We start from the raw sequence: 27,150 nt of genomic DNA, 5'->3' as shown, positions 1-27,150 counted from the left end.
TGGGAAGCCGGAATATTGAGATTAGGAGACTTCTCTAAAGGCTGCTCTTCCCTGTCTCATCAATTCGAAGACTAGGACAATTGCTATTCGTTTTGCCGAGTCCCTGTTCTAGAATCCCTAACCTACCACAAAAGTCCTGCAGCCGTCCTTAGGCTGGCTCTCAAACTGTTTCCAAGCTTAGATTCTCTCCCTTGGCAACATGTTGCCAAGCCTTTCTCTCGGCGCAGTCGCCTCGGAAAATATTTAACAACCAAAATTCGTGACTTCGTCTTTGAATCTCGCACATTCGTGCGCTACAGCCGAAGTTCACTGTACTCGGTTCGCGGTTCGTCATATCGAACTTCGTTCTTAAGCTGGAACAAAACTGAAATTGCACTTAGTTGGTAAGAAGCGTTCTGCGGCCACGGGCGGCAAAGCGGAAAAGTCGGAAAAGTTAGAAAAGCCGAGCAGTGCCGAGAGTCTGAATAGTGCCACAAAACGGACCTAACTGTATAGAAACCGAAGAAACGCGAGTGCGGAAAAGCATTGCAGTGGAAATTGCGGACAGGCGGAAACCGCGTTTCGGTTACATGTGCGTTTGTAATTATGCAAATTGCCGGGCGACTCTTTCGACAAATGGCACTCAAGTGCAACTGTTGCCCCGCTTTCCCCGTGACCTTGCCGCCAGTGCCTTCCCTCCCCATCGCCATCCCTCCCCATGCATATTCATGCCGCCAAAAAGCCAGAAACTGGGCCAAAACTAGTGCAACAGAAATAGAAGAAACGGAATAAAAATAAAAATAAAATGCGAGAAACCCCAAAAGGGGCCAACAAACAGTGACAAACAATTTCTACTCAATTTAAAGCCGCTGCGAAAGTTGTGCTCCACTTACCTTCGCTCATCTGTCAAATCCGTATAATTTCCTCTTTTTTTCGTCCTTTCCGTTTGTGTGTCAGCAACTTGTTGTCCTTGGTCTTTGGTCTCTGGTCCTCGGCCCCCAGTTCCCAGTCTGTAGTCCTAGAAACCAAGGCAGACCCAGACTCCCAGGATGTGCAAATAAAATGCAAATAAATTATTTTTATTATTCCACTGTGACAGCTGATTTCGGGGCTTTCCTTAGCATTTCCCTTGCTTTTCTCGGCCATTGTTATGGCTGCTGGAATTTTGATGTCGTCGAAAGTGGCTTAGCTTAAAGTTCCCGGCAATGCATAAGCGAATCATGAGCCGCGCCAAGGACTCACATCGTTAAATTCCTTGAGTTATGTCTTGAGTTGCCCTAATAAAATATAAAGTTCCAGAAATGGGCTTTACGGCAATCAAATAAAACCACTGCGTTTTTTTAAGTTTCATAAAATGTGTAGGAATATTTTTATTGACATTCGACTCGGTGACAGAATTAAATGCATAAATTGATTGATATATTTCTGAATTAAAAAAGAACATAAGAACTGTTTTGCGATAATAAAAGTGCAGATAAATCTCTCCTCGGAAGCCATTAAATATAGCTATTCCTTCAAGATTTTCAAATGAGCCAAAGCTGAGATTTTTATTTTGACAACTTTAATTAAATATAAAAAACAAAAAACAGTTGGTAAATCAGTGATTAAGTCAAGAGTCTGACAGTGATCAAGTGAAACTCTACAATTAATGACAAAATGGCAAAACTTAATTTTAGAATCTTATTTTAACTTATGTGCAAGAATTTTTTCGAATGTTTAAGTAAAATAAAGAAGAGACTGTCTTAAAAATAAATACGTGCAGATAGTAGAACACAACGGATAATATAGGAGACTATAACTTTATCTGTATTTTTGTGAAGAAATGCAAAATGAAAACATTTTTTTTTGTAAATCCAACGAGTCGGTTTGTGTCTTAGAAATTATTTAAAAAAATATTATCAAAGTGTTTTCTTAGTTGGTATAAAAGTCTCAGCACTCTAATTAGAGCAGTATTAAAGAAAGATAATGATTTCAATACTATACTTAATGTACATTTTAGTTCACCGAAACTATAGATCAAAACAGAAATAAACAGGCATAATTAATAACTCATAATTACTGAGCAATTACTGCGGAGTAACGCAGGAGATTTCCATTAACAATTGGGCAGTGAAACGCTCGGGCTTTGTGTCCCCTCAGCTCCGGTTTAAATAAATAGCCCGGCAATTGCCGGGGCTTGGCCAAAAGGAGGCCCATCAACCACTCCGGCGGAACAATCTCACCTGGGGATGGTCAGGGATGGGATGGGATGGCATGGCATGGGGTTTCGGGAGGATGAAACCTAATAAGTTTGGAGCACGCAAGCGATGGGCCATTTTCGAGCTGTTTGACTGACATGCTGGCCGCTCATAAGTCGCTTTTTGCCGGGCATTGTAAACATGAATAAGACATTAGCAGCACAGTTTACATGTGTAGAAAGCCAACTGACTGGCACAATTCCATTTGCGGGATCCATCTCGGCTCTCTATACTCCTGGAAATTATTATTATTTGGGAAATATGTTAATTTAATGCCTGGGCATGGCTTCAATTGGACCTTTTGGCCTCGGCTTCGGTCTCTGCCTCATCCTGGTCCCCTTTGGAAGCCCAAATTGAAATGTCTGAGGCTTTAAATATTCATTGCCTACTTCTAGGCGCCTTCCATCTGCATTTTGCATGAACCCATGTGAGCACGAGTGTGTGTGTCGCATTTAATTTAATTGAAACATTTAATTACAGTATCCTGGCATCTCGAGTGCCTGAATATTTCAAAAAGCATATCAGCATCGCTGCGAAATCAATCCTCGAGTGGACCTTTAAACAGCGAATTGAACCCGAAATTAAAATTAAAAACACAAAAAACACGAAAACCGCAGAAACAAAAACCGAAATGTGTCTCTGGATAATCGTCGGCGTGCAGCGTTTTATGAAAATGGCATTGCCATTGCGGCATTAAAATGCAATTTGTGCCGGTCGCCCAGTCCAGTGACTGTCAAACTGTTGCCTCTTTAGCGGATTAATATTTTTGTAAATACCACCCAAAGAGTCGAACGCAAAAAATATAAAAAAACGGGTTGAAAAACAGAAAATTCATCAGCAACAACAGAGTCCAACATGTCGGCCATAAAGCTGCTCATTATCGGTAAGTTTTATCTCGCAATTAAACAGAAACAAAAGGGGATAAACATTAATGGAGGCACGAACTCGAAATCAGACCGAGGCAGCGGCTGCTGTGGTTTATTTTGTGTTTCTGTTGCAATATCATTTCCATGACCTCTCTCTGAGGTTTTTAAGGTGGTAAGAAGGCTAGATGTGGCAACTGAAAAGCAGTAAATAATATTTAAAAATATGGTTTGTTAATATATATAATGTCCCAAAATATAAGCTGTATTTATTTCCAATTTCATTCTGCTTAAAATTGATATCATAATTTCATATTGTCTTCTACCTTCTTCCATTACGTCTAAGAATATTTTTAAAACCGTTTCCTTTACTGCCTGCTGCCTGTTATTGGAATGCCAAACCTCCTTTTCATGTAGCCACAGCCATATGCACCTTTTTCAGACCCTGCCGATTGCATTCTTCCTGGCTGACTGACTTTCACTTGCCCTCACTTGCATTCCCTTTTTCATTTTCCCAAACGCGGTACGCCCTCGTTTTCCTTGCCACTTGTTATCTGCCCCTTCTGGTGGCTTTCATTTTTATGTGCGCTCTGGGAAATTTCACAATGCCGCAAAAGGCGTTTACGTGAAGAGGCGCAGTCGGTGAGGTGGAGGAGTGACCATAAACAAAAGACACCACCCACTCATCAACAACATCATGGACATCAGCCTCCTCTCTCACCCAATCCGGTCCAAAAAAATTCGGTTAACAATTCATTTCCGCGCTTTGGGCTCCATAAATTGCTTTTATTAGGCAGGCGCAACGAAGAGCACGAGCTGCGTATATATGGGTAATAATAATATACTTCAAGTTTTTGCATAACAAATAAAACGAATCAAATTAAGAGGTTGCAAAGGGAGGAGGGGTGCGGATCTCCTGCACAGCAAAAAAAAGGCCAAGGGTTCGTAAATTATATAAAAACATTAAAAAAATAAAAACAATAAGCAAGCAAACAATGCCTGCATAAATCTATTCATGAATGTGTGGATGAATGAGTTATAAAAATATGTATGTTATTTTAAGGACTGTTTAACCAATATCAAATATGCGAATCACCAAAGGTGATTTTTAAATATTATTTCTAGTCTTATTTTGATTGTTCTGATTTTTTATTCATCACTTACCTTTTTTACAAGCTAAAAGTAACCTGCTTAGCCCGAGTCATTTTTTACTGTGTAACGCAGCCCTCGAGGCAGTGACAAGTTGTGAAGCGGCCCAGTCAGGGTCAGCCTTTGGTTTGGACCAAGTTGTTGACAGCGCGTCCTGGGCACGCAGGCAATAAAATTCAATATTTCATTAAAACGCACGTTACGCATACGCAGCGTGGCACGAGTCCAAACCAAACGAAACGAAATGAAACGAAACGGAAAAAGGCAACCGCAGACTGCGTGATGTTGTTGCTTTTATCACACGCAGGTCCGGCGTTCAAATCGGATTTCGTGTTATTAGCACTGGACTCACCGCTCCCCATTTCCCACACGCTTTTCCGCGTTTTCGTATGCGAATTCCCATGCACTGGGAGAAATGTTTTACATTTTCCATCAAAATATCTTTTTATTTTGGGTTCAATACTTAAACTAAATAGTGTGAACTGTAACATACATCTTCTACTTCACATAAAAATGAGAACAAAATCTCTTTAGTGCTTTGTTTTGATTGAAAGAACCCCCCAAGATAGATGACTAGTAGTTTTCCTCGGTATATTTCCCTTTTTGATTTGTCAGACAGAGCAAATGTCGAGCGAGAGTGCTCGAATTTCGCCCACGAATTGAGTCGTTTGTCGCTGTGGACTTCTCACTGACATTCCCGCCTCTAGTGGCCTCTCTTTCGCTTTCCCTGTCGCCGTCTCTTTCCATTTCTCTGGCTCTTTTTGGGATTGGGTTTGGCTTCGGGTGGCCTCTTGGTTTTTGGTTAGGCGGCTGCGACGCTGACAGATTATTTGCTTTATTATTCATAAGAACTACAGCGAACTGGGTTCATGGGGCACTGCTGTAATTCATTGTGTTTCAGGGGTAACAAAGGGTAGATTGTTGCAACTCCATCACAATGAGAACGAGGTTGTGTCGAAATGGAATTGCAATTGCAGGGAAAATGGAACGGATGAGTGCTAGGCTTCCTTAAGAACGATTGTACTTTTTCTTTGAATGAGCTTCCTATTTATTTTCCTTAGTAGAATTCTAATTGTTTGTAGTTCAGAGTCAGACATTTGTGCATTATTTTTGTAATAAATAAATTGTTGCCTAGCATCTAAGTGAAAAGAAATCAAAGACAGCAAAAATATGAAAAAATCCAGATAATATTTATTTCCATCCCTTAATCCATGTAATTTACTAAAATTCTTAGTAGTTACCTAACCACCGAATTATTTAAACTCACAAATCTGGATAATTCCTTAAAGCCAAGTGTAATTAACATAGCCCACGCCAGGGGGCGCCGCAAATACTTCCCACTAGCTCAATGACCCCCAGAGGGAGCCACCCACACCCGTCGATATAAAAACATTTAAATGCTTAATCCCCTCGAAACGACTTTTACAGGGTGTTCGGCCCGTTCAGGCTCCTTGGCCAGTGTCTTGATTACAATGTAGCTACTCATTTGGATTTATTAATTGCGTCCTGGCATTGTGCGTAGCAAGTAAATTAATTAGCAAATACTTGCTTTAATAATCATTTTAATGGAATTTGTAATTTAATGCGACTAACGAGAGAGTTTTATGAGGAGATTACGAAGGCGGAAACCCCCTCCCTTTCTCCATTTCCCCCTCTTATTGATTTTCCCCGTAATGAAATCGCTCCGTCTGCGTCGGCAATGTTTTACTGTCTGACAAGTCACCGCATGACCAGACCACAATTTGTTTAAGCGGCGTTAAATATTTCAACATGCCAACTTGCCAATCGGGCTCGGAAATGGAAACGGCGATGGGGCACCGGTGATGGGGGATCAGGGGTCAGGGGTCACTCAACTCCACTCGGCCAACAGGACAGTCAATCACTTTATACAACTTTTTATGGCACGACATTAATTGATAGCCAGCGGTGTTGGTGATACTAAATAGCAGCACTTGAAGAAAATTATAGGGTCATCCAGAAGGCAAGTAACTTTTTGGCATAAATCGAAATCTGATTAACTTACTAAAATGAAATAAAATATTTAAATATCTACTGGCAGATCTTTTCAAACTGAGAGATTTCATTTCAAACTTCTTATATTTTATATTTTATATTTATATTTTATATTTCCTAACCATGATTATGGGTTGCTAAATCCTACCGATCTCAGTCTGAAGTCCAACTATGCTGAGGGTTTTCGTAATCTGTACTTTTAGAACTCCCCGCGCATTTTCCCGAGTGCGTATAAAGCCAAAATACACATCGTAAAAGCCAATTGAAATTGTTTTTATTTGTGAGTGCTGCGAAATAATTATTTGCGTGCCTGCGAGTTTCCTCCTCGAGTGCCGTTCGCATTTTACGATTTGATATGCTAAATAGCCGAAAAGTTGGCCATAAATTTTTAAAGCTTTCAATTATAATGACGATAAGCGTCACGTAGCCATGGCACCTCTCCACCTCTGCAGAGATAAGTTTTCCCGGAGTTTGGGAAATATATTTTCCAGCACATTGCACACTCGGCTGCAAAGCTCAAAACCCCCAAAACAGCCCCACGCCAACACACTCAGACGGACCAGCAGACAAACGGACAAACTCGAATTGCATAAATTTCCCAAAAGCAAGAGGGGCGGGGGCGTGGCCGAAGTTTGCCCGATAAACGCTGCAAATGCTTTAAGACTTGTCATGTGTGTGGGAGGCTGTCTGTGTGTTATCTTTTAATTAAACATGAAAGTGAGTTTGGCGAGCAAATTTGCTCAAACACACGGCAAGCAAACAAACAAACATGCAAACAGACCGCCTGCGGCAAACATACAAATCATTAAAAATAAAGCAAAACCAGCCAAAGGAAGCGGGTATAAAAATCGTTTCACAAGTAAAGCTGAACCAAGCTCCCCACTTTTTGGGCTAAAGGTGAGTGTCAACGGCTTGGAGCTGCCTTTGACAGCCAGCCAAAGTCTCGCTTTAAAGGAACTTTTGAAAATTTCAAGTTTTTCCCAACTGTTGGTGAAGTTTGCGAAATGTTTAAAAACACGTGCAGTCAAAGTTTTACTTCATATTTAATGAAAAATATTAATACCTGATGCAAAATATGTATTACTTAAAGCCAGCTTAGTGATTATAACTTAGAAATAAGGGTTTCATCTTTCTGGATTCCAGTCCTCTTTAAACTGTGCTGAACTCCGCGTAAGTTAGTTTCTCCAATCAGTTTTCCCCACCACCTTAAACCCCCTTAAAGCTTATCCAACCAATTTAGACAAATTCCTGTTTGCTCAGTATGAGAGAACCCAACCGTGGAATCAACCCACACATCGCCGCAAAAAAGACCGGAGACACAAGTTCCCTGTGTACCTTGAGCCATAAGTCCACGCCGTACAAACATGTCAACCAAGCACTAAACCACATTAAGAGGAGCGCAGATATAGCCCACTTTCCCCCCCGAAAGTATAGAGAAAGAGGCGGGCTGGATCTTTATGTCCTGGCATCGTTTTAAGCGCCAGAGAAACTCAAATAGCGAACGCAGACAGCATCCGACATGTGTGACAAGACAATGGCATTAGTTGCACCGAGTTCTAGCTGCTTCCTATATGAGTATAGCCACCATAAGTTATGAAAGTTATTCCAAAATTTATAAGATTTTTCCACCTGACACACAGAGCACGTCTGCCTTGCTGGGCAATAAAAACGTGGCAAAAGTCCTAAAAACAAACAGCATACGCATATCTAATTGAAGCTGAGCCAAAACCCATTCCTCTACCCCAAAATGAGAACGACATTTTACACAGACGCTTAAACCAGTTTGCAAAAAAAGAGGGAAGGAAGAATAGAAGGAGTCGCTGGAAATCAAAGGCAGCGAACAAACCGCAGACACAATCACCAGAAAATGTCCTTTGGGTGTAAAATCGATTAAGGCTCTGGGGGGGAGAAGTGCGGCAGAAGCGGAAGTCAATCAGCGGCTGGGATATATCACTGCTCCCCAGACATCGGGGAATTACACATGCTCAGCATTACAGGTGTGTGAAGGCATGCGAGAGTGCCTGGCTAATAAGCCAACGACATCTCGAAGATTCCCATCTCGGGTTTTGTCTCGCCGACATTAATACTTTTGGAATGGATAACGATAACGTGTTGAATATATCGACTAGCAGATACCTGTTACATTCTGAGTCAAATGTATTCCTTATCAAGATATTTTCTCATTAAAAGTAATACAAAGGTAAAACTTTGACCGCTGCCTTAGCTAGCAGTATGTATTCTGACTTCTAATAATTTCACTGCAAACTATAATGCTCGCTCATCAAGGGTATCAGATAAAGAACGGATGTGTTCGGCATTAGCAAAAGAATTTCCCTTGTGTTTGCTGCGATGACAGCAACGGAAGAGGGAGGAGTGAGGCAACTACAGGAAGACAGACACGTTGATGAAGGGTGATGGGATGGGCGGTCGCCTGTTTGGTGTATATGCTTGGTTTACTGTAATTGCACGACAAAGTAAGCGCGTAACTGCATATTTACATATCACTCGGCGACGACGTCAGCTCGATGAGAAGCGCGGAGAAGGGCGCTTTGGGAAAATGAGAAGCGCCGTGGAGGGAGAATGAATTAAAATAAATTAAAGCATGCTTTCAGGCGCTCTCCGCGCACATGTAAATAATGCAATGCAATTTTTCTCAGGCGAGAGATCCGACAATGACTGCTTTTTTCCCTGATTGATATGTCCGTCGTCCTGCTCGAAGGATCTTATCCGCTCAAGCTCAAGGTGTTGAATCATTTAAGATGTCGCAGCCATCAGCATCTCGCTTTGATTGCAAGGATGCCCAAGGATGCCGATGAAGGATGTGCCCCGAAGCACTCGAGTTATTACGGCTGCTCGTGGCATTTCATTCCGCACCCTAGGCGTTCTCCCCTTGAAAGGCAAATCAATTAGATACATGAATCTGGCGAAACCCGGAGATATATGCACAGCCCCTCCGGCGGTTGATTAAAGTGCAGAGCGCACTGAGAGTGCCTGAATGCAGCATCGAAAAATAACAAAACATTTTCAAGCTTTTGTGGGCTGAAGTAGTATTTGTACTATAAACAACGCAAAGGATTTTAATTAAATATAAAATGATTTAATTTGCCAGCAGAAAGGAGACCTTTTGACCTATGAAATGTTGTCTTTCGTTGTTGGTCTACTTTAATGATGTTAAGCATTGCGAATCTTCTAAGGAGTCGCTTTGGAAATGAGAATGCTATAAAAACTAGTGCTTTTAATTCAGTTTTCCCTGCAAGAAGGACAAGCACAAACGTATGTACACTCACGAAAGCCAACTATAAATATTCTGCCAGATAACACACATATCGCACAACTTTTGCTGAACAGAGAACATAAATTATGTGGAAACTATTGCCAAAGCGAAAAGGAAAGCCCCGGGCAAAGCGAAAAGCAAAGAATTCGGAATTTCAGCGGAACTGAGTTGCAGCACCTTGGTTACCTTTGTCCACTCTTTATCCGCTCTTTGTCCGTTCTCATTTTGTGTCAGGTATTTCCCCCCCCCCCACTCCCCTAATACTCCCCCACAACTGTCAACTGTACACTTGGCCATGTCTTAGTTACGCATTCCCCACAGCCCCACCCCGCTTTCCGCCCTCGTGTGCTCTTCTACAGCGGCGGTAGCTTGTTAATCTACATACAAATATTGCGCATACGCCCCGTGCAGTTGAAAGCAAAAACTAAGCGATACAGTCAGAAAATGTGGTTGGATTTAGTTCGAGAGTAACATTACTTTGATGAAAATTTTAATAAATTTAAATACATTTTTATTTTATTATTTTGAAAACTGAACTTTTGTCCATTTTTCATGTCTTTCTTGATGATTAATCTTCCCAAAAATATTCAAGTTATTTTTCGTACCGCCTAAACTTTTTCCCCAAGTGCCTTCGTTTACAACTAGGTGAGCTGTGTTTTGTTTTTGCCTTCGCCCTCGCTCTGTTGTTTTATTAACCCAATAACTAAATGGCGAATGGCCCTTTAAAACCGCTCATTCTATTCTCTTTTCCGCGTGTCAGCCGTGGGCAAAAGCCAGAGTTCAAATGAGTGGAATGCGGGTGCCTTGTCTTTGTTTTCGGTGTGTTTGCTCCACTTGTCAACTGCAGGCAGTGGCTACTGTGCAGGGCCCGTTCCTTATTCGAAAAGCCCTCCCTCGCTTTTATAATTTTTTCCAGCTACTTAGCCAACACCTTTGACTCCATTACCCCGCGTCCTGTCATGGCAACCCATCAGGGCTGGCTTGTCGGGATTTTAATTAGCACTAGAGAAGATGCAACAAGAGGGAGAGGAAGCTCCTCCTATTTTCCCGCAAAATCAGGAGGATGTCCAGTGCAGAGCTCCTGCATGTCCTTGCTTCACACTTTTTACCTGCTCGCTGGCTCGGCAAAACGTTTTGGCCCCCCGTTTCTCAGCTTCCCCTCCGTTGACACGCTCTTGTCGCTCATTATCCTTTATGAATTTTTCATAAATGCAGGAGTACAGCAGCAGGAGCCACGAAAAATTAAATAAAAGGAAGGAAGGCTGCGCGAGTTGCCAAAGAAACTTCCAGCGATTGAAATTCTTTTTTTTTCGGCAGAGAAGGATAATTTCTTAAGCACGTGCCGGGCAAGCTAATGCCACAAAAGGCAGAAAGATGAAGCCAACCGAAATTAGATTTAAGCAACTCCATTGAAGTGTGGACCAGGGGAGTCCCCGTAACCTTAGCTTAGCAAAAGTCGCCCCAAGGCTTGTGGGGGTCCTCTCCTCCTTCTCACCTTCCTCAGCTGCCACTTCGCCCGCTTGCCACGTGGCGCTGCATTTTTTATTACAATTTCGCACTTCTGCAGCTGTCTTCTTTGGGAGCTGCCAGGGGTTAAGGTCTTAGGAGTAGGGGTTAGGTGGGTTTCCAGGAACTGGGTGCACTTTTTGTGCTGCTTGGATGTAGTATTTCGGTTTCTCATAATGTCAAGGGCTCTTCTCGTTCAGGTGGTAGGAGTCCTTTCCCTTTTCTTTAAATATTTTATTTATTTACTGAAATTGTTAAAAGTATATGGAGAAAAGTTCTATCTTTGCCACATTAAAAACTTTATCCGGTTTGTTTACTCAATTAACTTTTCTTATAATTTCATACCCGGAAAAGCCTTTCTTTTTGTCTTCGTCGCCTGTTTAACCCTTGCTAACTCTTCGCAGATGTCTAATTGTTTTTCCTCCGGTTAATTGCTTCCCACAGCACCTTCTAATTTCCAGGGTATCTCTGAGTGGCCATCTCTCCAGGGACGCTCTCCCAGTTCAGCCTGCCGACTGCTGGGAATTGTTATCCATCCGGCGGAGCTGTGTGCATAATTTCTTTTTGTGCAAATTGCAGCGCTTAGTTTTCTTATTTCCTCGGTTTTTCACCAGTCCAGTTGTTGTTCTGCTTTCAATTAGAATGAGCGAGGGCAACAGTTTGTCCTCAACCTTTTTTCATCATAGCCCCTCCGGCAATTGTCTTTCTGTTGTAAGTGGAATGCTAAATCTGCGGCAACTTCTTCGTGTCTTCCCCTGCGAATGGTGGTGGGGAGAAGGGCAGAGGAAACCCAGGGAAAACCCAGGCCCAGTTGCACTTTTGTTTCGAGTCGCTGAGCCACGACACTCGACAGTTTTTGGCCCCGAGGCCCAGACGGATGCTCCCTGCCATAACTAAAATAAGACACTCGACGAGGCTGTTCTTTCCTTCAGGTTTTCCTCCATTTTCCCCGCTCATTTCGCGTTTTTCATCTTGCACTTCGCCTCTCCCCACCCACCACTCCATTCTTGAATTCCCGCCTCTATTGTTGTTTTCCCACCGCCACTCGAGTGGCACTTTCAGCATTGCACACGCCGATATATGGCTCTTTTTGAGTCTCTAATTGTTGTGCCCTTTCAAAGGGTATTTCTGATTTTTATATATTATGAATGATATGTATGATTTTGTATATTTAACTGGTAAATTATAAAATATTTGATATGTTTTAATTAAAATTAAAAATTATATTTCATTCATGAATAGTATTTATACCCTTACCTTGAAGATACTCCCGGAGTCGTTGATGTTTTTATTCACCATTTATTGTTGTGTCCTTAAGCTGGGAATCCGAGAAAGGCTTTGCCTGCCACTGGCATTGTTTGCTGACTATCTAGGGGTCCTGAATCTCGGATTGTCTTCTTGGCACCTTGGCAGCGGCTCCTTCGACGTCTCATAATCCTCAGCCAAGTTTGATTACAAAAGGACCAAGTGCAGCGGTTACAGGGCGCCTCGTGCACTTGCACCTGGCTTTTGTGCTTCCTTTCAGGGACTTCCCCTTTTAATTTCTCAGAACGGGCTTCCTGCGACGATGACAGCGGCACCGTTCGCACTTTCGCTCCAAAAGTTTTTCTCATCATAAAATCCCGCGCCAAAGGCTCTTTGACAGTTTTAGAAGGCGCGCGTTTTTAATCAGTCGCATGAGTCTCGCGCCTCGCTGCGCTTTACAACACTTTACAAACCCTTTGCCCAACTTCCCACTTTGTGGCACCCACTGTTCAGGATTCAGTGTTCAGTTTCTCGATTTCAGGGTTCATTGGGTGGTTGGCCAGGGCTTTGAGGGCATTCCACAGCGTTTTGTGTGCGATTTGCGGTTAATATTGAATATTTCAGATGAGCTAAGAACAGGAACTTGAAGGGTAAAGAGATTGAGATAAGACTGAATTTATCTGATAACTGAATATAAGTTAAAGAGTTCAAAAATCAATAGTTAACCGAAATCAAAAAGGAAGAGTTGTTTACAAGACTCGAGGCATTTTGTGTGATTTAAAACATCGATTTACTTTCAGCTAGCACTTAGGAATTCCTCGCTCAGCTGCCAGAGACTGGCAACCGCAATCAGGCAATTGAAATGAAATTGCAAAGCAATTTCCATTTGGAAATTGTTGTTCCCAACACTTATTTAATAATTTAGTAACACCTCGGCTGTTTGCCCAGTGTCCATTGCCTAATAACTCAAACATCGTAATTACAATGGAATTGAATTATTCAAATACCTGAGCAGGATAGCAGGTGAGCAGGAGAGCAGCCGGAGCATCTTGTCTTCGTCATAATCAATTCACTCGCTTAAATATACAATATTTATGGATTAATTATTTAAATTGCCAATGTTTACACGACGCAAACTCTCGACTCGAGCCGAGCCGGGCTGAATGGCATTGAATCAATCCCATCAGACAGACATTGATGAGCTATAAGTGTGTCAACACGAATTGCAATCACACAATTACACAGTACACATACACACACCTCACACACACACACACACACGCTCGAAGTGATGTAAACATTTGTTGGGTTCTTTTTAATAAATTTTAAATAAACAGCGAGTCGCGAACAGAAGGCAAATATTTGCATTAGACGCGATACTTTTTCGCTTTGAGTTGGGTCTCTCTATCGCTATGAAACCCCACCCGACCGCCGTTTTGCAACACTGTTTATGGCATTATGCCTGGGACAACTTCTGTTTGCTTTATAAATTATTGACACTTTATTGACAGTCGAGGAACAATGGCGCATCAACTTCATTATGCCACTCGACGCACATTGATTGTCAGATCCATGTACTCGGCCCCGCTTATAGCTACCCAATTTTCCCCTCAGCCCGACAATCACTGCAAAATGAACGCCTTTTAAGCCCTCACGCACAATTGGCCAATTTATAAATTATGAAAAAACTAACAGAATGTGTGCATAAAATATTAAAGTGCAACTAATAAATAATGAATGTCACAGACAGAGAAAAAAACCCAGCGCCGCGAAAATGATAATATGAATTAAGTCCATTTGACACCTTTTGTTGGCGTTAAAATCTTTTTTCCTTCACTTTGGCACGTCGCGCGTGGGCGGACTCGGCAAAAAATAAAATTAAGTGCAATATAAAGTTATTTATTTGCATAAATAATTAAATAATTTGTGTGAGTGGCGGTGCGTGGGCGGTTTGCCTAACAAATTGATTTTGGAGCGCAATCAACTGGAAATGGGGCTCTCATCGACTGACTGAGCAGCTGAAATTCGAATGAAAACATCGGCTCCGCAGTGGGAATTGATTGATTACAAAGCGAAACTGGCCCATGGGATCAGTTAAGTGTATGAGTATTTGTCTGTAGAGAATTCGTTGAAGTTTACAAGGATACAGCAATGGATTTCATAGGATAGCTCAGAGATTTTCATACCTATTTATCCCTGTAAAGAAAGCCAAGAATCTCTTTTAGGTTTTACCTTAAATAAGTAAGGATTTCATTAACTAAAAATAGTTAAATTTAATATTTCTATAACAAGCAGAAAAAGAACAGAATTTCCATGCATATTTAACTCGAACATTGTCGGGGAAAAACTTAATCCTTGGCAAATGATTTTCATGCAAAATCACTCTAAATGCATATTTCCATGTCCACGGCAAAGCAAATATGTACTTATTTAAATTTAATTTAATCAGGTTCGACAAAATAATTTGCTGATCGTATTTTGAGTGTGGAAGAGCACAAAAAAGCCAGCCATCTCTTGTCAATCAATTCAGGCGGCTAATTGCACAAATTTTATATTCCATATTAATTTACATATCATATAAATTAATTCCCGCTCTGGCATCGACGGGGGATTTATTCATGAAGTTGTCATGGGAATAGGCCATCGAATGGAGTGACATAAGCCCCGTTTTTTATGGAGCTTTTTCCTGGTACTTTCGTTACCATTTAACTTTTATTTGACCACCCACCTAGCCGTATTCCGAATCCGTCTGCTATGCCGATTCGTTCGTCACCTTTGTTTGGGCGACAATTGATTTATATCAATTTCCATGAAGCATTTCACTTATGTAACGTGTAACGCGCGCATGATTAAGCCCACACACGGCTTTATGAGTTAAATCTGTTTGCATTAATTAAAAGCACAGAGTGCGAGTGCGGATGATGTTGACGAACTGTATTTGCGGTAATGACTTTGGCATGTTTATCACGCAATTTATGGAAAACAAAGGTGGAAAACTGAACTGAGTCCTCTTCCTTCTACCACCGCCGCAATCACATTAAAGCCTTATTAAGTAAGAACTGATCCAGCTCGAATTCCATTCCATTCTCATTTTCATTTTCATTTTCATTCTCATTCTGATTTCCCCCGCCGTCAGAAAGAAACCACTTTGGGGAGGGAAAAACGCCAATAATGCGTAAATAAAACACAATTTGTCTCAATAAATTTTCAATTAACGTTGAAACATTTCCAGCTCGCCGAAAAGCCACAGACAGCTACATTTTAGGGGGTGCCGAGGGGTAGGCGCCTGTCTAACTGATTGACAAGAAACGAATCAAAATTGAAATATAAATGAAGCAACGTTCGACGCGGTCCGCCAAGGGGAAAATCCAGCGGGGTTAAGCGGAAAAGAACTGGAAAGCGCTTCCAAAAGCGAGCCAAAATTCGCAATATAAATTTTGGCCCACCAAAAAGACAAAAACCCGGGGACGGGCGGATGAACATGCGACTGATGGCTTAAATAAAACAAGAAACTGCAAATAGTCAATGGCCCATAACCTGGCATGCACTAAAATACGGAATCCAAAAACATTTTAATTTCAAATTTGCAACTTAAAAGTAACACTTTATTGAATCACAAAATAAAACTAGCTAGGAAAATATTTGACATATTATTTTTTGAGCGAGAGGTTTAGTCACTGCTTTCTCTTGACTTTTTGAGTTCAGATTTATTTTGAATATTTTTTCGCAACTCCAATTATCACACACCATTCCACGTCACTTGCACCTGTCCGAAAAATACACATACCCGGAAAGTTTTGGGAGGGCAAAAACTAAACAAGTTTTTGGCGTTTTGTCAAAAATCAAATTACGAGTCTATGCCCAAAATGCAAATTCCTTGCCTGGACCAGAAATGGGGTCCAGTGATTGAAAGTTGGGGTAGGAAAAGGGAAAAGGGGCGAAACCAGTGACAGAGACGCACTCGAAAGGGATGCCAAAACTTTAGCAATTTATGGCTGCAACGGGAATCTGAATCTGCCGGCTTATAACCGACATAAGCATGCAATTGACAGGCTGTCTGCTCTTAAAACTCCAGGCCCACTTCCTTTTCGGAGCAGATCAACAGGATATAATGAACATTACGCTCCCCCAAATGTCAATGCACAAAAGCTAAATGAGTGGATAAAAAGCCCGAGGGAGGATGAAGTTAGGATCTCGGAGTGGCGAGCGTTTCATCATTCAGTTAGCCAAACAATGAGCAGCCAGGATGCGGGGGACCGGGCAGGAAACTGGGCTGCAATCAACATAATCGCCGAGCAGGAAAGACTCGTCCACCAACAACAGCGGGCCATGACAATTTCAAATGAATGTTAAATATCAGTGGCGGAGGGGGGCAGGCGGCACCAAACAGAAACAAACGAGCGACGACAAACATAACAACCACAGCGGAAGCAACAACAGGAGCAGACTGGAGGAAGAAATTAGTCGGATGAGATATAGTTCGAATGGGGGATACCCAATAGTGGGGAGTCGATAGTTGAAGTAGCTAGGAAGCTATAAAATGGGGACTAAAACTGTCGATAAAAACACAGATTAGGGATACGTATAAAAACATAAAATAACTTAGAATTTCTTTTAGTTTTCCCTTCAACAAAAGAAGACTTAAACTGCTTAAATGGGTGATCTATCTACTTTAAAGTCTCTTTTCTTTCCTGTTTTGTTGTGAGCACAAAGACAATATACCCCCATTCATTATGAGTACCCTTTATAAAAATGTAAAAACAAGCAGGACAAGTAAACATTTTTGCCAGCAGCGACAGCGGCAACAAAAGCCTTGCCACATGCTGCGACGCCAGCAACAAGCAGCAATAACAATTGCTGCAACAGCAGCGGCACCAACAACAGCATATCAGACGGCAACAATAGCAACAATAACTGAGGGGCAACAACAAAGTTGCATAAAAGCGCAAAGGCAACGCACACAAAAGGACAACATGCAGTATACAAAAACAGGACATCATCATCTGTTTGTCTCCGTCTCTGTCTGTCTGTGCAGCATCCTACACATGAAGAAAATGTGTGTAAAAAGAATATATTCTACAGGTTTCTTCGATTGTTTTTGATTAGATGGAGGTGAATCAACCTAGCTAAGATCTTTCAACCGTAACACAGTTTATTCCCCCGATAATTATAATATTATACCGATCTATCCATCGCATTTCCCCTTGCAAAGCAGGCACTTGAGGAGTTTAAATCTCTTTGATAAGATTCACCTAACAAAAAATAGTTAGTATTTATATCAAGTAACTTTTCTGGCTGTGTGCATCCCTGCGCCACCCTAAAGAGCCCACTGAAATCATCAGTGGCGGTATTGTTCAGCAGCTCTTGCCACAGAATGCAATATTTAATTGCCGCACGTTGTTTTCGAAGGAGAAAGAAGAGAGGGAGGAGCAGGACACAAGGACCTGCTCCTCGAGAATCAGGAGCTAACCTGACTGAACTGCGAACTCCGAAAAACGCTGCTCGTCCAAAAGCTAATTAAGCTAAAAGTCAACGCTGTCCACCAAAGTTGCCACCGCCCCACCTCGCCGCACCCTTGACCCCTTGTCTGTAAGTCCTGCGAAAGTTTGCAGCGCGCCAAAACGGACGACATTCATTTAAAATTAATTAAAAGAAAATTCGCTCAACTGTAAAACGAAAAGACAAAAGAACAAAAAAGGCACTGAGGTATGCGAAAAGAAATAAAAATTGAAGGATTTTTCTTCGTGTTTCCGCTTATTTTTTGTGGTAGTTGTTGCAAGGATCGAAGTTTAAATGCTCTCGGAAAATAGTGAATGTGAATGGCCAGGGAATGAACTTGTTGACTTGGCAAAAAAAAAAACCGAAAAGTAAGGAGTTAGGAAATATGCTGGAAAATAAATCTTTTCTCTTTTAGTCTTAAGTTTTTAAGCTAGAAAAAGTAATAAATATATTTAAAATATAATGTAATAGTTAAGCCCCCTGAAAGGGCATTCCTTCGAAGTACTCGAATGCATTGTCCGTTATTAAATGGCCGAAATGAAAATCACTGCAAAGTATTTCCCAGCTGCCTTCTTGGAAAACGTTGTGCAATTAATGTTTATTAACATTTGGCTCGAACGTTGGTCGGCATAAGCGGCTTTCCTCCGCCTTTCCGTTTCCCATATTATTATTATACTGCATCTGTCGGATGCTTTTAAGTATCTGTAAGAGCGTCGACTTCCCTTCCCCATTTAATTGGGAGGACAAGTGTCTCGACCGACGTCTAGACGACAGAAGTCAGTGGATTGGGGGTCAGTTCTTGGCTCTCGACGACGTTCTCTGTCATTTATTTGCAATTTTGGGCTGGAAAATATTCGGTTGTTTTCTTTGAATTTCCGGAATTTTATTCGCATGTGCGGATTACATAAATCATGGCCTTCGGTGGCTTAAGACCTTCCCTCATTTCCGGCTCGACTCTCTCTATATCTTCTTGTATTGTTAATTATTGTTGGGCTGCAGGCACTGCGAAGAATCCAATCCAATCGGATTTGACTGCCTTTTGTTTGTATTCAATTTCCTTTTAATTTTTGGCTTATCCCAAAACAATTTCCCACACAATGTTCGTATGGGAAATGGCAATTTAATTGAGTTTAAAATTACATTCGACACAGTGCATAAAATTCAAGACTGCCTGCTTGAATTTCACAAAAAGTTGAGCACTTTTTTCCACTCCCAGTCACGGCCCGAATTCTCCGTCTTTGTCCGCAAAAATTGAAAGTGATCCTTGCCAAATATTTGCCAGCCATGTGTGTGTTTTCCGTTCTTGTTGGCCTTCACCCCTGGCTGTTGGCATGTGGCTAAAGTATCTGTCTGTGTCAGAAATAATTAAATCAGACACACGAGGCACACAAAACTCGCACAGATAAACAAGCAAATTACGTGAGTTCTGCCGAAATGTTAGCCACTCCGGTTGCGGCTATCCACGACTTGCGAATGCCCTACGGAGCTGTGTTCTCAACATGACTCACAGGAACATGATAACTCTTTTATTGTTACAATGTTCATCCGTATCTTTTATCTGCTGATACAAATTACCACAAATATTTTATAATTAACCTAAAACTATATTCATTTCAAGGAAATAGCCTGTCATTTTCATGAAGGTACTCCACAAAATGTTCGGCATTCCCAACAAACATTTTCCATGGGAATTTGAGATGCACAATACGTATTGAGTTTCCCATGAAGTGCACAAAATAATGAAAAGCATCAAAATAAGGTCAGGATATTTTGAAAAGCTGCCGAAAATAATTCTGTTGGCTTATGAAGGCTTGTATAGATGATAAAATGTTAATGAGTGATTTCTGACTCTAACCTTTTGACATATGTTTTTAGCTAACTAATAAGTGTCCCCTCATGCATCTCAAAACATGTGAAACATATTTACCATAGAACCTATCCACGTGAACCACCTTAATCAGTTTAATTCCTGACCCATTTCAGGGGAAGCAATCCGATTAATGTATGAATACATCTGCTGCCGCTTCTCCCCACCCCTGGAATTTCACACAAAAATTACCTCAGCAAAATGAATCTCCACCGGGGATTCTTCTGCCGGAGAAAAGCCGAAGAGAAACACTTGAGAATTCCTGGGAATTTATCCTTTTTTCCACGTCCCTCATCTGTCTGTCTGAAGCTGAACACTCGGCTGTCAGGTGGAAACGGACAGCAACACCTAGGAAACTGCATACAATTAACAGCGCCCCAACCCGCCCCCTGAATTTGTATCCTTTGTGTTTTTGCAACACGGCTATCCGCTGCCTTGGCATCCTAATTTGCATTTCTGCATTTCCCAGCGCCTCGACAGCCTCAATTGAATTTTGACGCGGCCGATCCTGCTGCTTCTGCCCTGGCTCTGGCTCCGGCTCCTGGTCTTGGTCCTTCGGCTACCGGCGGCATTATCTGCAGCTCTCATTTTTTTACGGTGTGCTATGGTTTGTATGTTTTATGCATGTCCCAGCTCCTGGGAAGGCACACAGATACACAAGCCAAAAAACTTGATAATGGTATTAAGAGGAATTCGAAAAGTTCTTAACTAAGATTTCCTATCTGTGGTTATACACAAATCAGATCCAGCGGCTGTTAGTTTTTAATATTTCTCATATTAAATAAATGTATTGTTGGTCGCCATACCCAATTTTTTTGTGTGTATTGATACAGCTTCAGAGATACGGCTACCGATACAGAAGTCAGGAGTGCAGGGCGCAAAAGCCTGCAGCCCCGTCAAGTAAAAAAAAAACGAATTGATGATAGAGCTGGGCCTGAGAAGGAGAGCAAGTGAAATGCACGGCAAAAAAAAGTGTATTATTGTTGATTTCTATTCTTTGCTTTCAAGGCTTGACAGCAAAATGTGGATGTATTACAGTTTATTTCAAGCTTTTTAAAATTTTAATCTTAGTCTTCGAGTCGTTGCTCTGGAAGTTAATCTGAAAGTAAATAATGAAAATGAAAGTAATTTTATAATTTGTAATTAATTTATTTTTAAACATTGTGTTCTTATCGCTTTTGAAAGGCTCTTTACGAGTCAGCAAGTCAACGCTACATCAGTTCAGTAAAAGTATTCATTCTCCGAAGATCACACTTCCAATAAGCTGAGGCTGGAAATATATCTTTTGATGGCGTTTGGGGCATACAAGGTCTGTGGAGCCTTGATACCGCCGAAACTTCAAGTATTTGGCAACAGATTTATCTACATTGAAAACAATATTAAGATGGATTATCAATCTGCTGAAGAGACCTGCCGAGAGAAGGTCGGTCAGTTACTGACCTTCAAAAACGGTACGGATGTTGCTGTCTTGATGGCGAACTTGAATTCGAATACTAGTTACTGGGTCGGAGGATTCGAAGAAAACTTTGAGGAAATACCACAAAATGGATGCTTTTCAGTCTACAAGGGTGTTCTTATTGTTTCATGTGGCGGTAAAATGAAAAATTTCATTTGTCAAACACCTAATGTCGCTCTTTAAGTAAACTTAATAATGAATATAACGATTTGTGGTTGTTTTAACAACAGAGTTATTTTAAATAAAGATCCATTTTGAAAAAGGAAGTTGACTTTTTAAAAACATTTCCATGGCCATCTGGACCCCATTTCTAGCAGTATAGAAAACTAGTGGAGTAGAAAGTTGCATAAAAAGTATCTGAAAACTTGAGCTTTTGTTCGCCCTCTCAACTTAACGACGGCAAAGGATGGCTGCAGTTTTTGTTGGGGGGCAGCAGGACGATTCGCAAGTTTTGGACGGGCGTGTTTATTTTATTTTTGGTGAGCGAAACACACCTCGGGACTCCCCTTGGATCCTCGTACTTCAAAGTCTGCTTCTGCTCTATCTGTCGCAGCTTTTCAACGCAACGTGCGGCGTGTGATTTTCCCCATCCTTTGCCAGATTTTTCGCCACTTTTTTCCCCTGCCGAAAATGCGATTTTCTTGTAGCGGACATATATGTGTTTTTATTTGGAAAAAAGGAAAAAGGAATGCAGATTTTTCGGTGGCACTGTGTTCACAACTTCACTTATGCTTGGCTATTTCAATCCCGCTCATTTTTTCTCTCTCCTCACTTTTTCTGCAGTTTCAGGTTTTCTTTTTCCCCATCTTTTTTGTTGTTTAACTATCGCATTGCAATGGATGGATTTTTTTCTTTTTAGTTGTATTTTTCCTTCGTTGGCATTAAGCAAATTTCCTTTGGTTTTGGGTGCTTATTTTTCTGCTGGCGTTTTTCCTTCTCCCGTTCCCAGTTGGTTTTGTGGCCAATTATGTTTTTCTGCTTGGCGTTTTGTGCTGGTTTTTCCCTCTGCTCCCTGATTTCTGTTTTATTCCTTTTTTCCATTCCCAGTTCCCTCACGGCTCGTAGTCTTTCTCTTGTTGTTGTGATTGACATTTGACGTTTAAATGCCAAATTAGCCGGCATTTTGTGTTGAGGGTGTTTGTTTTGGCCCCACTTTGATTTGTTGGCTTAAAGATTTCCCGAACTCGTTGGGAAAACTTTAACGGAAATCTATTTCTTTTAAGACAGAGCAGCTGCAACTGCCGGGATAGGGACAAGTTTTCGGCAGCATAATGAGTGCAAATGTTCGCCCGCGTCTTTCGTGCGAAGGTAAAAGCAAACACTGAGTGCAAGTGTTTTCAAGTTGGATTCGTTTTCGCTTTGAAAATATATGTTTCATCATACGATTTATAGATTTTCCCACTTACTTTTTATAATTTTAATCATTAAAAGTATCTTAGAATCCATTTTTATGTTATCACCACTACAGTCACAGCGTTCTTTTCCATTTTACTGCCACACAAAAAGCTCTTCTAACAAATGAGTACTAAAATTATGCGGGCAAAATAAAAAATGTTTAAATATCAATAAAAAGGAGCCCAGAAAGTTGCAAACTCGGAACTCAGGTGCACCTGCTTCATTGTGTTTGTGTGCTGGAGTATCTGTTTGCCTCATTGTACTTCTGTGCATGTGTGTGAGTGTGTGGTATCTGTGTGCAGTTAACGAAACAGAAAATGCAGCAAAGGATCTAGTATGTTGGATGGGTTATGAGGGTTTGAGAGCCACTGACGCAGCCGAAAAGTTCGACTACATAAACAAGTCACGTGTGAGCAACGTGTGCGAAGTGCAGCGAAATGAAACGAGGGTGGAAAGCCCGGGGAAGGGAAGGGGGAGTGAAATGAGGAACAGTGGTGGAAAAGGGGTATCACCTGCAGACGTTTATGTGGCACTCGTAACTGGCGCCGCTTTTGTTTCCACCTGCCAACTTCGCCGTTTCGAAGTCCTTATGCTCTCGATGCACGTGGAAAAAGGAACCTTCATATGCGATATTCTATATAAAGTTTGTCTTTATGGTTAATCTATTACTTGAAGATATTAAGTTAAGAGCTATAGTTATAAAAAGATTCTCTGATATGATAAGATATACCTTCAATCAGGAAAGAAGGAATTTTCAATACACTTGTTCTTTCCCAATTAAGTGAGTTTTCCTTACTGTTTCTGTTGGGCTGTGCTGTTGGGCTTCCTTCGCTTCTAGTTCTTCTTGGTGCATATTTCACGCCATGTGGCAACTCTCGCAAGAAGTTTTTCCAGGCCTTCCATTCCATTTCCACCTGCTGCGAAGCGAAGCGAAATAACCGCAATCGAGGAGAAGGTGGGCAGAAGCCTTCCTCACACACACCCAAAAAGATTTACTACTTCCACGGCACTTCTCCCAGCATATTCCCCGTGGCCACCCCCTCGACACCCGAGAAGTTCGCCCAGCTGGCAGTAAAATAGTAACTGACGGCATGCAAATTTGTTTGCCTTCGCCTGGGAAGAGCCAGAACCAGAGCCAGAACAAGAAGAACAATGCAGCATTGGCAGCGAAAATGGCAAGCGGCAACCTGCTGGTTGGGCTTTTATTATTATGGCTACAGGTAACGCCCGAAGGGAAGATCTATCAGGAAGCGCTAACCAAATATTATCAGATTAAATCCCTTATGAAACGATAATATAGTAAAATCCACTTTGGTGAAGCATAAGATTATGATCTGTTGTGGTTTCAAGATATAATATAGAAAACTTATCTCAGCTCACAATTTACAAAATGCTAAATAAGTAATGTATTACATGCAGTGAGTGGTCAATTACCAAAATACCTTGTCAAAACCTGCGAGTTTTCACTGTGGAACACCCTCCGCTTCACCTCTTCCATGTTGTTGTCGCATAAATTTTGCGGCTTCTTAAGTCGCAAGCAATAAAATAATATTAGCTGCATAGTCTATATGACCCAGCCCCTTTCAGCCCGAAAGTATGCAACACGACAGTGCAGCGCTGGCAATACGATTGCACTTGGCAGGAGCAGAAAGGATATTTTCGAGGGGAGTTAGAACAGGAAGGATACGGGTCCCCACTCAAGACAAACGCATTTGTCGTATAATTTATGACAAGAACTGGAACTTTGTTGCCGTTGAAGGTTGGCTAACGATAAAAAGGGGTGAGGAGAGTACACCTCCCACAGAATATGACTGTAATATAAAACAACTATTAAAGGAATTTTATTACTAATATACAGTTTACATAACTCTAAGTAATATATACATATTTTCAGGAAAATTCGAACTTAAATAGCGTAGCAAAAGAGGAGATTCTCTTTTCTCTCAGTGTAAGAAAAGGAAGAGAATTAGGAACAGCTTGCCGGATATTGTGTGATGTGTGAAATGCAATGTGTGGCTGTTGCCCCTTTGAAGTGTTGCATGTTATTTATGAGCGTCAACCCAGCAGGACTATTTGATTGCCAAAAACTGCATGTCAAACCATTGCCAGTGGTCATAAAACTGTAGGTCAAGTGTTTCTTGCCGCCTGCCTGCAATCAAAGTAATGTCTATAAAAAGTTTTATGGCAAAGAGGGGCCCCAGCCAATGGCCGTATAAGTCCTAGGAAGCCCCGATAAAAGTTTGATGGGGCTAACTGGGGGTTAACGATTCGGGCCGAGGGGCTAAAGAAGTCGTAAATCAATCATTGCAATGGGGAAAATAATTTGAAATTGCTTAGATGAGCACGATTTTTATTTCGGCTTAGTTGAATTGCAGTAAAAGCTGATTGAAATCGAATCACCGTAATTCGAACGGATTAAACTTTTTATAATTGCTTTGCACTTAAAAGTGAAATAAAAGTTTCAATTACATTTTGATTTGATCCAATTACTCACAGCTCGTGACTATTGGCCATGCTTATTTGTAATAAATTTCGAAAATAATATATGAGTTGTTATTTAAGTTAGCATTGTAAAGCTTCTGCCCTGTATTCCACCTCATATATCCATATATATATATCCACCATCAGTTGCAACAGTTATCCTAATTCTCTTTTTCCCCACAAAATTACACCCTGAAACTGTTTCACAGGTAACTGTCAGGCCGCAATCAACATTAGCTCAGATGTCCAACTATTCCTGGCCCCATGCCCCTTTATTTTCTCACCCCCTCCTCTGATTTGGCCACCCACTTTTCGCCCCAAGCTGTCACAGCAGCCAGCTCTTTTGCCAAACTGTCATTATGGGCTCGAAGATAAACGACTCTCTGGCAAATTTTTCTTTTTCCGTGTCTGCCGGGCGGGAAAATGTGGTGGTGCTGCCGTTGACTTTTCATATGGCCGCGGTAGGAACAATTTAAAGTTTTGGCTATTAGTCGGGACGAATGGAGGGAGCGAGGATGCGGAGGCTGCCGCCTGAAAATAGTTTCAAGTTGGCCAAAGTTTCAATAGTAAAAGTAGCGCACACAAAAAAATAGAGGGAAACCTGCAAAAATGTGGAAAAGTCGAGGGGTAAAACAAGAGCAGCATCGATTGACATTGCAGTGAATGTTGCAACTCTTTTTCCACCCCCTTCGGCCCTTATCCTGAGTGCCTGTCATCAATCTGGGGGCCCGAAGTTTGACTCAGTTTGTGTCTGTTTTCCTTACTTCTGCACTGGGGGAAATGTGTGGGAAAATTAATTAAAATTAAAATTCAAGTTTCGCCAGGTTTGAAGAGGTTTTCCATTTGAAGTCCGAAACTAAAAGAAAGAAAATTATTTTTTATTTTATATATGAGTCTGCGCCAATTCAGACATTCATAAGCTTTTCCCCAACTGCATTTCTGTGCAATTTTTCCCCTCAAACTATTTTTGTTTATAGCATGTCAACGCCTAATGACGCGGCCATTTTTCATGCTGAATTTTATAGAAAAAGGCCTGGATGGGTCAGCTATCATGCCGCCCTCTTTTCCGCAGCCCCCTTCCTTCTTCCTTCAGAAACTCGAAATTTGAGCCATCCTAACACTTGCACTCACATATGGATGGGGCAGGAAACGTTTAGTTGCAAGATAAATTACCCGGCCAACTGGATAAAGGGGGCGTGGCACGTGTCTGAGGGGGAATGGGCAAAGCGGAAAAGTGGCAGAGTGGAAAGTGGCAGTCTAAAGGTGGTAAGGGCGTAGGGGGTATATAGCACTACTGACTAAACTGATTTCATGCAATTTGGCTCGCAGCGTTGGCCAAAAGTTGCAACTGGCAATCGTAAATTGTTCGCTACCAACATTCGTACTTCCTGGCACAGTTTTTCTAGTTTTCTGGGAAATGGAAAATGGAGGGGGTGGCGAAAAATCAGAACATAAGTGAAAACTTTGGCCAATTAATGGCATCATTGAATTTCCACTTGACTTTTTCTTTTTGGCCCTCAAAAAAGCCGCCCACCGCCCCACACACATTTTTTGGTGATTTTATTTTGTAGCTGCCAAACTGGATGATGACTGGCCAAAGGGAGTTCAATTTTATATCCTTGGAAAGTGTGGAGATGCCCTTACCCCCGCCCTTTCCTGTATGTGTGTGGGTGAAAAGTTTGCTGGTGAAAAATGGCCCTTCGCATAGATCTTCTAGTGGAAAGTCTGAGAGTCTGAGTTTGAGCTGGGATAAAAGTGATAAATGAATTTTGCACAAAAGTAATTAAAAAGTAAAGTAACTAGCCTCGTGTGTTGTCTGCCGGCGAACGTGGGCGTTGGAGGGTTAAGAGCGGGACTCCATCTAAAACTTTGCCATCAAAGAAATCTAATAAGATGTTTTAATAGTTGAGCTGAGCAATTTTTTGGCCCACACCGAAGCCCATCAAATAAACCAAATTTTGAGCGAAAGATTAATGATGAAGGTATCTTGAATGTTTAAAATTTGGGATTAAATTTAGTTAGAATACATATAATCTGAAATCTTTATAGGGCACTTAGTTTGTCTTCGGGGAAATGCAGAATCACTGCATGGAAAAATCCTTTGTGGCATCGAGATTTCCAATCTATGCTGGAGCCTAGAAATTCTACATTCTACAGAAATATTTACATTCCATTCGAATGGGCGA

General features: G+C 41.4%; 1 protein-coding gene across 1 annotated transcript in view; it reads left to right on the top strand.

Moving 5' to 3' along the window:
* The first annotated feature begins 401 nt into the window (after positions 1 to 401).
* Positions 402 to 27,150, top strand: part of LOC108111032 — a 90,505-nt gene continuing 63,756 nt past the window's right edge. Inside the window, exons 1-2 of the mRNA XM_017220359.2 lie at positions 402 to 571; positions 2,697 to 3,099. Of these exons, the coding sequence (XP_017075848.2) occupies positions 3,072 to 3,099 (28 nt within the window). The 5' untranslated portion in view covers positions 402 to 571; positions 2,697 to 3,071. The remainder of the gene's footprint in view (positions 572 to 2,696; positions 3,100 to 27,150) is intronic.

The sequence above is a fragment of the Drosophila eugracilis genome, unplaced genomic scaffold (assembly GCF_018153835.1).
Source record: "Drosophila eugracilis isolate 14026-0451.02 unplaced genomic scaffold, ASM1815383v1 contig_2152, whole genome shotgun sequence".
NCBI lineage: Eukaryota > Metazoa > Arthropoda > Insecta > Diptera > Drosophilidae > Drosophila > Drosophila eugracilis.
Note: the sequence above shows the minus strand (reverse complement) of the source record. Positions and strands in the feature narration are given on the sequence as shown.